General features: G+C 37.2%; 1 protein-coding gene across 3 annotated transcripts in view; it reads right to left on the bottom strand.

The window, feature by feature from the left end:
* Nucleotides 1-3,549: 3,549 nt before the first annotated feature.
* Nucleotides 3,550-15,803, bottom strand: part of RAPGEF6 (Rap guanine nucleotide exchange factor 6) — a 279,739-nt gene continuing 267,485 nt past the window's right edge. For all 3 annotated transcript variants that reach the window (XM_037802240.1, XM_037802242.1, XM_037802243.1), the window contains 4 exons: nucleotides 14,483-14,714; nucleotides 11,203-11,705; nucleotides 7,763-8,077; nucleotides 3,550-7,038 (listed from right to left, as the gene is read on the bottom strand). In XM_037802240.1, the coding sequence (XP_037658168.1) occupies nucleotides 7,013-7,038; nucleotides 7,763-8,077; nucleotides 11,203-11,705; nucleotides 14,483-14,714 (1,076 nt within the window). In that variant the 3' untranslated portion in view covers nucleotides 3,550-7,012. The remainder of the gene's footprint in view (nucleotides 7,039-7,762; nucleotides 8,078-11,202; nucleotides 11,706-14,482; nucleotides 14,715-15,803) is intronic.

A 15,803-nucleotide genomic window follows, 5' to 3' on the forward strand; every position in this document is an offset into this window, starting at 1 on the left:
AGGGGTTAGTGAACTGGAAGGGAGTGTCATCTGGGGTGCTGATAATGTTCCATTACTTGGCACTGTTCACTTATGATATACTGAGTATATATTATATACACACAGTACTCATGTATGTTATATTTCAACTTTAAAGTAGATGATTTCTCATGTTCCTGAACCAGGCTGTAGAGACGCATGTGGTAGCTCTTCCTTTGGAGATCATGCCTCTTTTCATCCTATGGTTGGACAGAGCCAGACAATCTGAGTAACCTGTTCCCCAACCAATCCCAGGATGAACATGAGACCAGGCAAATCAGATTCTTTCCTGGGTTGTCACTGCTGGAGCATCCAGAGTGATTCTCTCTTCCTTTGGGATTGTAAGCTGTAAGGACAGTATATGCTGGAAGCCGCCTGGAAGTAGGGAGGACAGAATATAGACATGTGAAAGGAATCCAAGGTGAGAGCTGGCACAAGGAAGGGGAAGTGTGGTGGGAATGTCCTGATGACAGCTTTGGAATCCCTGGATCTAGCTGCACCTCAAGCTATCCCTGGAGCTCTGGAGTTCGCTACTTAGGAAGGACTGGTAGTGGTTAGCAGGCTAAAAGCAAACAGTGGTGCTTTCTAGTTCTTTCAATCCTGCCTTTCCTGCCCAAAGAAGGGGACCTCACATCCAGAGAAATGTGACACTGGTTCCTAGTGATGCATGCCTTCATTACTGACCTTCACATTTTCTCAAGCAGTGGGAGTGGAGGGAGAAGGACAACTAGCCGAGAAAGTCACTTTGTGACTTTTTAGGTGAAACACTGGTTTCAGTGTTCCCTAGTTAGAAGTATTCGACTTCAACATCTTTCTTTGGTCAAGCTCTGATGGTTAGATGTTGCTGATAAAACCAATGCAAATTGTGGAATACCAGTTTAGAAGGTTGAGCCCTCGATCTTGGTGCTTGCCCTTATGAAGCTTGTTGCTGCAAAGGAACGGCTAAGTCTACTTATAATTGTGCCTAATAGTCACTCCCAGAGAACCTCTTTTGTGGCTCAGATGTGGCCTAAGCCCACTCAGCAGGTGAACTCACTGCCCTCCCCACTATGTGGGACATGACTCCCAGGGATATAAATCTCCCTGGCAATACGGGACATGACTTCTGGGGATGAGCCTGGACCCGGCATAGTGGGATTGAGGAAGTCTTCTTGACCAAAAGAGGGAAGAGGAATGAAACAAAATAAAGTTTCAGTGGTTGAGAGATTTCAAATGGAGTTGAGGTCATTCTGGAGGTTATTCTTATGTGTTAAAAAGATATCCCTTTTTGGTTTTTAGTTTATTGGAATAACTAGAAGGAAATACCTGAAACTGTTGAACTGCAACCCAGTAGCCTTGATTCTTGAAGATGATGTATAACTATATAGCTCACATGGTGTGACTGTGTGACTTGTTCAAACCTTGTGGCTCACACTCCTTTTATTCAGTGTAAGGACAGATGAGAAACGGGAACAAAAATTAAATGAAGGGTGGGATGGGATGTTTTGGGTGTTCTTCTTTACTTGTATTTCTATTCTTATTTTTATTTTTTGGAGTAATGAAAATGTTCAAAAATTTATTTTGGTGTTGAATGCACAACTATGTGATGGTATTGTGAACAACTGCACACTATGGATGATTGTACGGTATGTGAATATATCTCAATAAAACTGAATTAAAAAAAAACTAATACAAATATGATTCTAGGGACTTGTCTTCAGGAATTCCTCAAAGGTGAGAAAGTCAACCCATACTCTTTGAATACAGGGGGAGGGAGGCCATAAACAAGGGTAGACCTTAAGAATAGGCCACTTACACACATCCAGGGAGACTGGTTACAGCACTAGAATTTATATACTTCGCAATTCCTTGACCTTCTTCCCTGTACTATCTTCAAAGGCTGCCTAGTGGTTAGATGCTAGAGGATAGTGACTTCATAGTGAAGACGAGAAAATATTACGGGTTCATAATCACCCTCCCCATTTTCTTTGGACTTGGAAAAACAGTAGGCTTAATAGACGGCTTTAGAGGAGGCCTCTGGGATGGCCAGGCCCTCCCTTACATTTGTTTATCAAATGCTTTTTGGTGGCAGGTGAACTGGGTAATACCTGAGGTATGCTTATGAACTATCACATCCCCTAATTATAGAGGCAGGGTCACCAATATCAGACAGAAAGTAACTTGTTCTATTAGCTTCCTAGGGGTGCTGAAACAAACTACCCAAATTGAGTGGCTTAAAACAACAGAAACATATTCTCTCACAGTTCTGGAAGGCAGAAGTCTGAAATCAAGGTGTTGGCAGGGCTGCACTCTCTCTGGAGGCTCTAGCTGAATCTATTTCTTGCTTCTTCAGCTTCTGGTGGCTGCCAGCATTCCTTGGCTTGTGGCTGTATCTCTTACTGCTTCGTCTTCACATTGCTTTCTCCTCTGTGTTATTTCCCTTTGCCTTTCTCTTACAAGAGATTAGATTTAGGATCCACTTGGATAATCCAAAGTAATACCATCTCAAGACACTTAACTCAAATTGTAACTGTAAAATCCTTTCTCCAAATAAAGTAACATTTACAAATTTCAGGGATCAGGACTTGACATTTTTGGGTAGCCGTTATTCAATCTACTAGTGTAAATATTTTCTAAATATCTTTCTAAATAAAGACATGAACTAGCTACCCTACGGGGAGAGAGTCAGGACAAGGATTGACCTGGGAAAACCTAGCATGTATATTGGGAGGAGGTTAGCTGGGAGGAAGTAGAAATCTTAGCTATCATGGGAATAACTTCTCTGAGTGTAGAAGGGAGGCTGGGAGGAGTTTAGATAGGGGTACTAAAGCAGAATTTCCTTATTCTTTGCCAGGGCCCTGGAATCTGACCTCATAAAAGAAATGACTGCATTTACAACATACCTCCCAAAGGAAGAGACAACAGGCATGCTGCGGTAGACCCAGCTATATGTCCAGCCAACATAACATTCTTGTCTTCTTCATTTCACTGAAAAGAATCCCAAGTTTGTTTGGGGCATCAATTGCTTAGCTAAAAAAGTTAATTTCTCAGTTTCCTTGCAGCTACACTGTTCTTACCAATTGGATATAAGTAGGAATTTACAAATGGAGCTTCTGGAAAAGCTACTGTCTTGCTAATAAAAAGGACATCCATTAGAACACCCCCCCCCCCCCCTCCAGCTCTTTGCTTTTCTGCCAGAAGCACTGAAGTGGTGCCTGGGGGTATAAAAGTCAAGGCCCAAGTCCTTGACAGCACCCTGGATATAAGCCCTGGAGAGTCTGCCTGTGGATTTTCTGTTAACATGAGAAAAACAAACCCCACTGGGGTTTAAACCACTGTTTTTTTGGTCTGCAATCAAATATAATTTTTCAACCTAGAAAACAGTTAGGTATTTCAGACTTCAAATGATCAACAATGATTGGACCACTCCCATTTGTCTTGAGACTGTTTAAAAAAAAGCATCCACAGTGACATGGGTCCCAGGACTGGCTTTTGTGGATGACTGGGTGTTATTATTCCATCTGTCCCACACACTTGAATACAGCGCAGAGCTTAATGTAGAGTCTTTATTGATTCCACCAATGTATTAGTAGATATGATAATAATAAATGGTACTTTTACATTCTCTTAACCAAAAAATATAACAAATATTTACACTCAGTAAAAATACAAAAAGCATACAGAGGCACTGTCTTTCTAAAAGACATATAAGAGGTATCAAAAAATAGGAGACAAACATTGCTTGTTATAGGATATTTTACAGTCACTGAATTGTGCAGTACAATTATTTGATTATTATAACTTGTAGTTCTGTTTTTGTCTTTTGCTGATAAGCTCACATTTTGACTTTGTTTAGATCAAGTTCAACTGCATTCTCTGTATCAAAAATAAAGAAGCCTTAAAAAAAAGTACAACAAAAGCTAAAGATGAACTGGGGTTCAAGTTTAAAGGTGAAAATGTTATATGACACTTTTCTGAAGACTTATCCCTTTTTTCTAACCTTTAAGGTAATGCTAAAGGAATACATCTACTTTAACACCACATTTTTTTTTTTTAACTTAAAGTTATATCTGAATAACAATCATTGTTTTAGGTATACAAGGAAACTTTTTCTCCTCTTCTTTTTGTAGGGGAGAGGACCCTAAAAAAATTAGGTTTGTTCTTGAAAACTCCATGATTACTGCCATATTTCCAGCCTGGGAGAGATTCTCAAGCAGGTGCTTCAAATGACAATGATGTGACTTATCAACCTCACTAGAATCTATTAAAGGCCTTTTCCTACCAAAGATCATTATGAAATTAATCATTTGGAGGAAATCAGAATCTATTATTTACAGTAAACTTTTATGAAAGAATGTAATGGATTTACTACTTCTCCAAATCTTTCATTATAAAAAGATTGTTTTGTTGAAAATTATTTGGCAAAAGTTTGCATTGAGTGTTTACTTGTTCAACAGTCCTGGTAGATTTCAGAGTTGCGGTGAGATGAGAGGATAAGAGACTTTCCATTAACATTAGAAATTTATAAACAACAACAACAAAAAACCCACCACCACCAAAAAAACAAAAAACAAATGAGGGAGTTGGAGTTGGAGAGAGTATAGTTTAGGGCTTCTCTTGTTCTAGTCATGTGGCAAACGAGAAGGAAGGAATGTACCCGAAGGTAAAATAATATAAAAATCAAAACCTCATGATTTTTTAAGGGATACATACATGTCAAACTACAAAACATTTGGCTTTAGTTACTGATCAATGTGATCAGCTGATCCAAACACACACAGTTAAAGCTAGATAAAACAAGGCAGCTTCAAGGTGCAAGTTCAAAACCACAGGCCTCAACTCTGTGCAAGATATTATTTACCCCATGATGGACAAAGAAGGGTAATTACAACTTTCAAATGATTTGAAAGACCTGCTAAATAAACAGATACTGTGCAATTAGCACATTCTTCTGGAGTAATGGATATAAAATGGTGAAAATAGATACCCAAACTTGATTAAAAAAAAGTGGTTATAGCAAAAATATTGTTCACTGTCTTTGTTTTGCTAAGGATGTGAAAACAATATTATACAATCGGTGAGAAAAAAGTTTTACTTTCAGTTAAAAGACAAAGCTTTGTGATCAGAGGACCACTGTTTGTAGGCCAAACCACTACAGTGTAACTTTCAAACCAGGATTTATGATCCATGCTACTTTCCATTTCAATGGACTGAGGAAGCTATGGAGCCACCTAGCCTCATTCTAACATACCTGGGTTAATGTTTAAGGCTTAAGTTTCTGATTAATGTTGTCCTTTTTTTTTCCAGGAGGATTTTTCAGACATGCCCTTTTTCCTAAAATGAAAAAAACAACCGTTTTGATTGAAAAAATGAACTACTACCATTTACCACTTTGAACTGATTTATGATCTTAAAATGAAGGAGTAGGTAGGGGCGCAGAGAAGGAGAGGAAAGAGAGAGTTAGGGAAAAAAAGGGAACTCCTTAATGGAAAGTCATGAACCAACCAAATCCTATATGGTGTCATATGGACAAACATTCAGAAGTAAACCCATTTTGGCTCCAAGTTCATCTGGTAGTGCATATTAATGGCTTTGGCTTTTTTTTTTTCTTTTTTGGTAGTCACATAAATTTATTAACATTTCACTTGCCTTTACACTAAAAACAAAACAAAAAATGAAAAACTTTAAACTTAAGATACAGAAAACATTATATTTTATTTGTAAAAATGTGAAAAATCTAGCCCATCAAGAGTCACTGAAATCTCAATTAAATACTTAAATTAAAAGATCCACATCCAATAGGCCATTAAGGTATGCCCTCAAGGGCTAAACTGAGAATCGAGGGCCAATCATTTCTAAAATTCTAGCTCCTCGTTTTTCCACAAAAATTTCAAACAATTATGTAGCTTGGTGGGCAGCTGAGAGCTGCAGGATTTGCCAAAATTGTACATAGCCTGGTACTGTGAGATGTGGAGGTGGTATGTTGCAGAATACTTCATAAAAAAAAATTCATCTTTGTGGTTATCACATCTCACTGTGACTAAACTTCCTTTAGAAAAAGAACTCCATTTTTGAGTTGTGAAAAATTTCAGTTTTGGGTTTCTACAGAGTAGAATAACAACTCCAGAACCCATTCTCTATTTACTGGACTTATACTTCTAGTTAAAATTAGATGCAGCATGACTTTTACTTCACGTAGAATTTGTATACACATCATTTAACATCAAAATTTCAATCTTTGGAAATTAGGGCTCCTACTCACCCCAATTCCACCCCCCTTTCCCAAAGGACTGCCAGGAAACCCATGACAGATTCATTTGGCCTTCCAAACTGTGACCAGGAGATGGCAGTATTTTCCTCCCTAACACCTCAACTTCAAAAGGTTTCCTATTCCACTCAAACTGAGATCCTACATTGCACTGGTGCAATACATCAGGTCACAGCTTATTATCTCTGTAAAGACAAATTCTGTTTGGTCAGTCCAGAGACAGTTTGATGGCCTCAAATACACATATTACCTAACTAGAGCTCTCAAAAGCAAACAAAACCACAAAACTTCAAATAATAAGTTACTTTTCAAATACAAAGAATATCCTTAGTATTGGCAGACCTTTTGAAGTTGTCCATTAGCTCAAGAGAAAGCATGGAAATAAGAATAATAATACCACTATCTTAAAAATAACTTGTTAAAGGAAAATCTACAATGATATGCATGAGGATGACTCTGAGTTTGAATCTGTTCCTCTAACTGTGGTCCCAAGGCAGGTCTGAAGTGCAAAGTAGACAGTGAAATCCTGGCACAGCATTCATAACTGAGAAACCTCTATGTATCTGCAGGGAATAAATGAAAAGGAAGCATAACTCAGATCTATCTCATTGCTTAGAATACAAACAATGAAACTTCTGGGTTAGTAGTAGCAGCGAGCTGTTTGTTGGCAATGGCCTGCAGAATCATGAGGCGGTTGTGCCCATTTCTCCATGACTTTCAGTGGTCTTCCAATGGGTCATCCAATGGCTAGACTGCTGAAACCTGTTCATCCTCTGAAAATAATAAAAACACAACAGTATATTAAAGAAGATCAACTAACAATCTACTAATTTGTTTTAAAAAAATAAGTCAACTTCAACAAAAAAATTCTCTTAAAATCCCATCAAAGCTCAGATTTGGTTAAAACACTGATGTTCTCTGATCACATTGAAGATTGGCAATAAACTGGGATTTCATAACTGGTTTACTGCTTTTTAATCACTTTATTACTCCACTGTTTAAAAACTTCCTTCAATTTTTTTTAAATTAAGCAAACCATTTTCAAACTATTGTCCCAGCCGAAAAGTCTGTCAAGAGTTTTGTTAATAAGAGGAACTACATCATTTCAGATATTTCAGAAATCATTTCAGATAGTTCAGAATTTTAATACGTGCAGTTTCAAGTTTCCATTGTAATAATGTAAAACACAACTCCACTAATATCAAATGCCTCTTCCCAAAATTGTCCCATTAGACTAAGCTAAAGTTCTATCACAGATAAAAATATTCCAACTGAGCCAGAAGAAGTGCACTGGACACACAGAAACAAGCATTGTCTTTCCATTTGGAAAACATACCCTCATTTTTAGAAATTCCTCATTTTTTAACAGATTTCTAAGGCATTTAAAGAAAACATTTCTGATTATCATAAAACACCAAAAAAGATCATTTAGTTTAAGACTTGATTAATGTGCTCAGAAATTCATTTAAGAGCCATTAAGGTCATTTGTCAACATACCATCTGCTTCGCTATCTGCGTCAGTCACATCTCCTAGTTTAAGATGGGATGGCTGCAAAGTATGCCTTTGAGGCTGAGTTACAATCTTCGATGGAACACAGGCCACAGGGTTGCTACCGAGAGAAGCTGGTGGCAGTCTAGTGAGGCTGTTATGCATCATCTTTGACCTCTGCACTGCCACACTATAATCTGGAGGTTTTAGGTGCGGGTAGGGTCCTTCCTTTAGGTCCGCTAAAGAAATCCCCATGTATCCTGGTGGAGTAGGAGGTGGCTCCCTATACCTATCCTCCTTCTTGGGTGACGTGACACAGTACACTGGCATGAAAAATAAGTAGCGGAAATGTTAATGAAAAATATAAGAAATGAAGGAAAAAAACCACAAAGACTTATGAGAAAATAGAACTCAACATGAAACAAATTTGAATACAATGACAAGATTAAAAACATTTTAAAAAAGCTTGTTAAAGTTAACATTTAAACCTGCTTTTAAAAAAGTACATATTTGATAAAGGGCTACATTCAGTTTTATAAACATTAAATGGAATGAGCAAGTTGAAGATGACACTGATGACAAGCTTCTTCTGCAGTTAAGCTCATGGAAGTGTTTGATAAACTCCTGAAGCAACACCAGCTCTAAAGATGATTGAGTTTAAAATATTTAAGAATTCACCCTAACCATCTATGTTCTGTTAATTTGGAGGGTTTGCATGGATGACATTTGGGCCATGTGTTTAAAGGCTGTTTCACCTTCTGCCTGAGACACGCAGCACAATTTTTTGGTATTCCTGGGGAACTGTTGTTCTCAATCCTGTCATATAAACAACTTCAACTTTCCTGTATATAGGAACTAATTATGATAGGATCTTTCTGCTAACTTCCACTTTGTGATTAAGTAAAGAAGAGCAAATCACAATTTTAGGAAATTCATCTTAAATTAGGTTTCCCTGATTTTCAGTGGACATTAAAAATAATAGTGACTTTAAATCCTTTTCCCTAACTTTGTAAACTGTGGGCGTAAGGCAAAACTTCAAAAACCATCAGAAATAGGTCACATAACGAGGAAACTCCATGAAATTAAGACCACTCTACAGGATCCAGAGGATAAATGGCTTGAATATGCTGACCATGCAAGTTACTTTTAAAACATAAACAGTATATACAAGCAGAAATATTAAAAAGGGCCATTAATTTAATTCTAGTATTAACTCTTCCTTTAGAGGATTAGGTTTGTCCACATTGAAATTTCCATAGCTTCACCAGTAGAATTTGCATGTAGTACCAAGGTCAGGAAGGATTTCTATTTCCATAGGAGGAGGGGTTGTTAAGGGAAGTAAAACAAGAATGAAGAATGTTAAGTGATTTGTCCAGCATCACTCAGAAATCAACAAAGTGAAAGATTTTTATCTTTTTTCTCAAATTGACAAGGGCTAGGCTTTATATCCTTGCATGCATGTTTATATACATCCCTATCATAGCTCCCTAAAAGGCCTTAGTAATGTAACTGAAAAATTAGGATTTAAGGATTGATTATGATTACTGAATCATTATATAGATATTCCTTTTTACTTTCTGGTATATTAGAGTAGACAGAGGGAAATACCTGAAACCTGAACTGTAATCCAGCTGCCTTGATCTCTGATAATGATTTTATAGTATTTATCTTGTGCCCTTGTAACTGCAAAACCTTGTGAATAACCTTCACTTGTACCCATTTTATCTGGTTTTTCAGCTTTAGAGTCTTATCATCACTAAAGACAGCCCCTAATATTTATTAAGGGTCTTGGGTCAGCCCAGAACTAACCCACCCCAAGTCCAAAGTTATCTTGATAACTGAAGCTGGATCTAACTAAAATGGGCCCGCATGACATGTGCAGTAGCTTGGACTTTAACCTACAAGTCACTTACACCTCATTATAACACTAAAAATCACACCCATCATATTAAGGCCGCCATTTTCTTACATATGTCCTGTGACTGAGCATGTATGTAATCAATCTGCACATGCTCAATAATTAGATCACTTCTAATTACATAATCTGGGGCTATTCTACTCATTATCCTAAAACCTGCCCATCTTTTAATACTATAAAACTATCAGAATTATTGCAGTTTGGGGAGACAAATTTTGGACCCATAGGCCATCTGTTCTCATGCTTCACGCCTAGCAATAAACTCTTTCTCTCTTTGAAATCCGGGTGTCTCAGGAATTGGTCATTTGAGCACACTGGGGAAAGGAATCCACCACCTTGGTCTGATAACAATAAGAAAACCTTGGGAAAAGTAAATGAGCTAAAAACCCAATCTACATGCAATTTGACAAGTAACTGTAAAATTAGCACATTTTCCTTTCACATTTTTTATAATTACATGTGACATCAAAAATATGCTATAAAATTAAGACTTTATCATGATAATATTCATTTAAAGTACAGTCAATCCACAAAAATAGAAAAACAGGTGCTGTTTTATCTAAGCATTTCTGTCATTCAGAGAAGAAATGAAGAGCACTAAATACTAAAAGAAAGCACCAGGAAAACTGTGTATGTGGAAAGAATGAAATCTACAAACAGGAGTTGGCACACCCATGACGAGCACTAGGAGGTGCATTAAAAATATTTTGAATTCCTTTTACCACATTTTCTCTTATTTTTGTTACCTAAAAGAATTATCCAATTAATTTATCAGTTCCTCCAAAAATTAAACATAGAATTACCATACAAGCCAGCAATTCCACTTCTAGGTATAACCCAAAAGAATTAAAAACAGGAACTCAGAAATTATTTCAAAATAAAAAGTTAAAAAACAAAAACAAAACACAAAATCAGGAACTCAAAGAGATACCTGTGCACTAATGTTCACAGCAGCATTATTCACAAGAGTCAAAAGTGGAAATAACCCGTGTCCATAAATGGATGAATAAATAAACACAATTATACACATACAATAGAATATTATTCATTTGTAAAAAGGAATGAAGTTCTGATACATGCTATAACATGGATGAATCCTGAAATCATTAAGTAAAGTTATATCCAATTCAATTTCCATCATGTATATATAGCAACTGTGGTCCAAATAATTTACGAGGTGACAGAGAATAATCCCTTGATTACTATTGCATAGTAATGGAATATTTCCTCAGCTTAACCAAAGATATCTCAGAACAACACAAAACAAGACAAACAAACCAGCTCCACTAATTGTTAGTCTTTTCATTTAAGAGGCTCAAGTAGCTGCCCCAAAGCCATTGAGAAATCATGAACTTCCTGTTCATGAAATAATTTGTGGAGGGAAATAATTTGTTCATAGAGGGAAGAAAGAGAGGTTTGAGTCAGAGAAGGGATTTTGCAAGAATGAAATTGTGGGCTAAGATACCTCAAAGCTATCTTTTCGCCATGCTCTCTAAATGCCAAAGATGTGACAAAGGACACACAACTTACCAATCAATCCCTTTTCTGTACTTGATGTGACAGTTTTATAAATTGGGCCAGCGCCATCCTTGAGTTCTGACCCTTCAGATGTCTCAGCTGGGGTGCTCTCCAACAGTTTCCGTTTAACTGTTCCATAGTTTGGTTCAAATGTGTCAGACAGAGAACTGGAGGAGGCCCAGCTCTGTCTCAGCTGACTCGTCTCGAGGCTTCCCTTACATGGACCACAAGTTCTAGAGCAGCCTTTTGTACAGCGGTAGGGCTCAAAGTCGTTGGGTTCAACTTCAGCAATAGGGCCATCCAAATGGGTATGTCGATAAGAGTTCAAAAAATCCCAGCTTTTTGGGTTTGGAAGGCTTTGGAAATTGTCATGGGAGCTGCTTGAGCAGGAAGTCCAACTTCCACGACCACTGTCAGCTGCTTCTATAATGATATGCTCATGAGAAATCTCTTCATTGCTCATAGACGATGAGACAGCTAAACCCTTGATTAGAGATGACTTTGAGAGTGTCCAACTAAAATCGGACATGATACACAATTAGAAGTAATTTACTGGCTTACTGGAAAAACTTTCTTCTCTTCACTGCAAGAATCACTGCCTACCACAAACTATATAGAACATTTAACATAATAAGTGTTCATACTGGAACATGTGAAAACAATGATATTATAATCAGTCATTACCAAATTCCTTACTGGCATGAATGTTAGTACTCAGCTAGAAACAAATGCTGTAAAAGCTCAAGGGCTAAGCAAGGTTTCCTCAGAATTTTTCTTGAATTGATTTTAAGTGAAAATGCAAAGATGAGGTTTGAAATGAATAAAAAAGTGTGTATTTTTATTCTTGGAAAGTCAACATAATATTGGATTGGTTTCCATGCATACAAAATTAAGAATCCCCATGTAAGAACATGTTTTCTTTTCCCATGTACCTCTGAGGTGAGACTAGCACAGTGCCAAGTAAAGAGCAACTTCCCATATTTACCTACCAATGAATCCAATATTTATCACATGATAAACTAAGGTTCATGGGCAGAATCTAGCCAACAGCATGTGTTTTGGTATGGTCTAGGACAAATAATGATTTTTTACATTTTAAAAGGCTTTAAATGCCTCCTGGCCAGCAACCCACTTGTCCTGAACTGATAGTGCTCCACTGTATGACTATTTCTTTACCTCCCTCTGAGAGAAAGCACATGTGATCACTAGCATTCTATTGTATGGTGGCACATAACTTTTTTTAACTGATATTCTATTGATGGACATTTAAGTTGTTTGCAGTTTTTTGCTACCGTGAACATCTTTTACATATATCTTTTTGAACTTGTGTAAGCATATCCTTAGGATCAATTCTTAGCAGTGAAATTGCCAGAAAATTAATGTTTTTACAAAATTGCAAACATGCATTGTGCCAGTCTGAGTGTATTGTGTCCCCCAAATGCCATTATCTTTGTAGTCTTGTGTGGGGCAGAAGTTTTGGTGTTGGTTAGATTTGCTTGGAGTGTGCCCCACCCAGCTGTGGGAGATAATTTTGATGAGATGTTCCCATGGAGGTGTGGCGCCACCCATTGGGGTGGGCCTTGATTGGTGGAGCTATATAAATGAGCTGACTCAAAGAGAGAAAAGTGAGTGCAGCTGGGAGTGATGTTTTGAAGAGAAGCAAGCTTGCTAGAAAGGAACGTCCTGGGAGAAAGCCGTTTGAGGCCGGAGCTTTAGAGCAGATGCCAGCTGCCTTCCAAGCTAGCAGAGGTTTTCCGGACGCCCTTGGCCATCCTCCGGTGAAAGTACCCGATTGCTGAGGTGTTATCTTGGATGCTTTGTGGCCTTAAGACTGTAACTGTGTAGTGAAATAAACCCCCGTTTTATGAAAGCCTATCCATCTCTGGTGTTTTGCACTCTGCAGCATTAGCAAACTAGGACATGCATAAATTTTAAAAATGTTATAAAAAACTTATGCATTTTATATATAAAAATATTATCTTCCAACTTTTTCCCTTAGATGCCTTAGAAATTCAATGGTTTCAGTATTCAGACAAATAAAGAAATTCAGTTTATGTCATCTAACAAAAGAACCCTTCAATAAATTCACATTTTAACATAAAAAAAAAAAAAGGTTTAAACAAAACCCAAAAAAGTAAAAATTTGAGACAGAGACTGTACGCAGTCTGAAAAGCCTAAAATATTACTATCTTGCCTTTGATTTGTAGTATAAAGCAGGGGTCAGCAAACTATGATCCACAGGCCAAATCCAGCTGTCTGCCTGTTTTTGTAAATAAAGTTTTATTGGAACACAGCTATGCCCATTTATTTACATATTGTCTATGACTGCTTTGACACAAACAGCAGAGTTGAGTGGTTGCGACAGAGACCACTACAGGATCTGCAAAGTCCAAAATATTTATAATCTAAACAATTACAAGAAAAGTTTGCTGACTCCTAATATAGATATAGTTTAGAAACCTTTACAAATAAGACCATACTTTACCTTATGCTTTTCATATGAAAATATTAGGATTTAATAATATCAGTTTAGAATCAACTTTCTCAATGCTTTCTCAGAGATTTCCATTTTACTTGATTGTAAATAGAAATTTAGTCTTTTTTTTTTTTTTAAATTGACTTTTGCTAGTTGATTCTTATTCTTACTCTCCAAATCTTACTTCCAGAGAATAAGGATATTAAGACTGACCCTGTTCTCCCAAACTGTCTATAAAGAGCACAGCACTGGATATATTTCCACTATTCTACTGATGGAAATTTAAGTTGTTTTCAGTTTTCTGCTACTGTGAACATATTCTATGTGCATCTCTTTGAACTTGTGTAAGTATATCCTTAAGATCAATTCCTAGAAGTAAAATTGTGAGACATATAATGTCATCTAACAAAAGAACACTTTAATAAATTCACATTTTGGCATAAAAAAGGGCTTAAACAAAACCAAACCAAAAAATCAAAGATTTTGAGACAGAGACCATATGCAGAGAGGTTGTCTTTCTGAACAACCTCTGACCTAACAGCCAGAATTTTAAGAGCCACCTCTTCCATATTAATAGTGGCTGCATTTTTAGTTCTTACTGACTGAAAAGATATATGATGATAGAAAGCTATTCTGAATTCAGCAACACTTTAAAACTGAGCACCCATACATCTTTTTTAATTGTATGTTCAACATAGAGAATAAATGCTTGGTCCTCATATTCTTTTCTGGATCCCCTTGCAACTATTCCACAGGAAATCTAAGGCCAAGTTGGGGAGCATTTCTGTGATATGAATACTAAACAAGGATATTTACCCAGGGCCAAACTGACTGTGGTCTCCTGTCCCTGAGGGGTGGTGCTCTGTCTTTTCCAATGTCCCCGTGGATTCAGAGACTGCCAGAGTTTGGGAGGAACACCGCTCATCCTGTAGAGCTGCAGACATGGAGTCAACGGAACAATTGCTCACGATGCTGGACCGTGAAGAAATCTCGCTATGACTGGAGTCAGATAAGTTGTCAGATTTAGCTGACGGTGTAAGTGTATAACCTGAACGAGAGAAGAACACTGATCAAACTACAACTCAAGGAAATAGGCTGGGGAGGGCGGAGGTCAAGGAGAGGGCAAACAAAAACATAAAAAGAAAAAAGACAAAGTGAGGAGCAATCTGTTTCCATTCATGTAGATGTAATGGTGCCAATTTTTTACACATTCCCATACATTCACCCATTTACCCCCACCACACTAATCCAGCTCCAAATTCAAGAAATAGAAAGTCAAACCCACTATTACTAAGAAAACTGGATAAAGGTTTATATGTCCAAGGCTCTAACACAGCTACAAGCATTTAACAAAACCAGAAAGTATTAAATACATTGTAAAACATTAAAAACTGATGTCTTATGAGTTCCTCAACTACTTTTTAACCCCCATGTCCCTTCCTTTGGTAAACATAAATATTTTATGCCCTAACCTGAAAGTCCAAAACACCACCTTGAGGTAGGGGTGAGGGGAAGGAGTTAGGACTCAAGGGAAACAATTATTTTTGTTTTTTCAAACTACACATACTTCCCTCAGATATTCTGCTCTTGCCATATAAGAAGTCTTGTCCTGAGGTGAGGGTCATTGGCTGACTATTATTAAATAAACATTTTAGATTTAGACAATAATCTTATACCCAGTTTTCTTTTTCCTTAAGAACTCTGCAGAATATTAACTACACTATTCAGCTGAACTGACAGATGTATATGAATGTGTTAGGGGAAAAAACAGCATCTACATGTTTTAAACTGTTCTATACCTTACTGCATAGCAGATAGCTATACATTTCCTTTGTATTCTTTGGGAAACAAATCTGCAGCATGATAGTTAAATGTACAGAATAGTCTATAATGACAATTTGAAGAAAAGAAACCAAACCTCTTTAGTTTAGAAATAAAAGAAAATGACTTAGTAATCCTAGCAAGGGGTAGGTCTTAGACAAGCAAACAATCACTTCTTGTCAACAGAAGTGGATGAGGTTCAATAGGTTCATGACTTTTGGATCAGTTCCTAGAAAGCTCAGTAAGAAGAACCTCAGACCTTGAGCACGTTACTTGAATTTGCAGGGCCTCAGCTTCTTCCCGTATAAAGTGAGGA

The sequence above is a fragment of the Choloepus didactylus genome, chromosome 13, assembly GCF_015220235.1.
Source record: "Choloepus didactylus isolate mChoDid1 chromosome 13, mChoDid1.pri, whole genome shotgun sequence".
Classification (NCBI taxonomy): domain Eukaryota; kingdom Metazoa; phylum Chordata; class Mammalia; order Pilosa; family Megalonychidae; genus Choloepus; species Choloepus didactylus.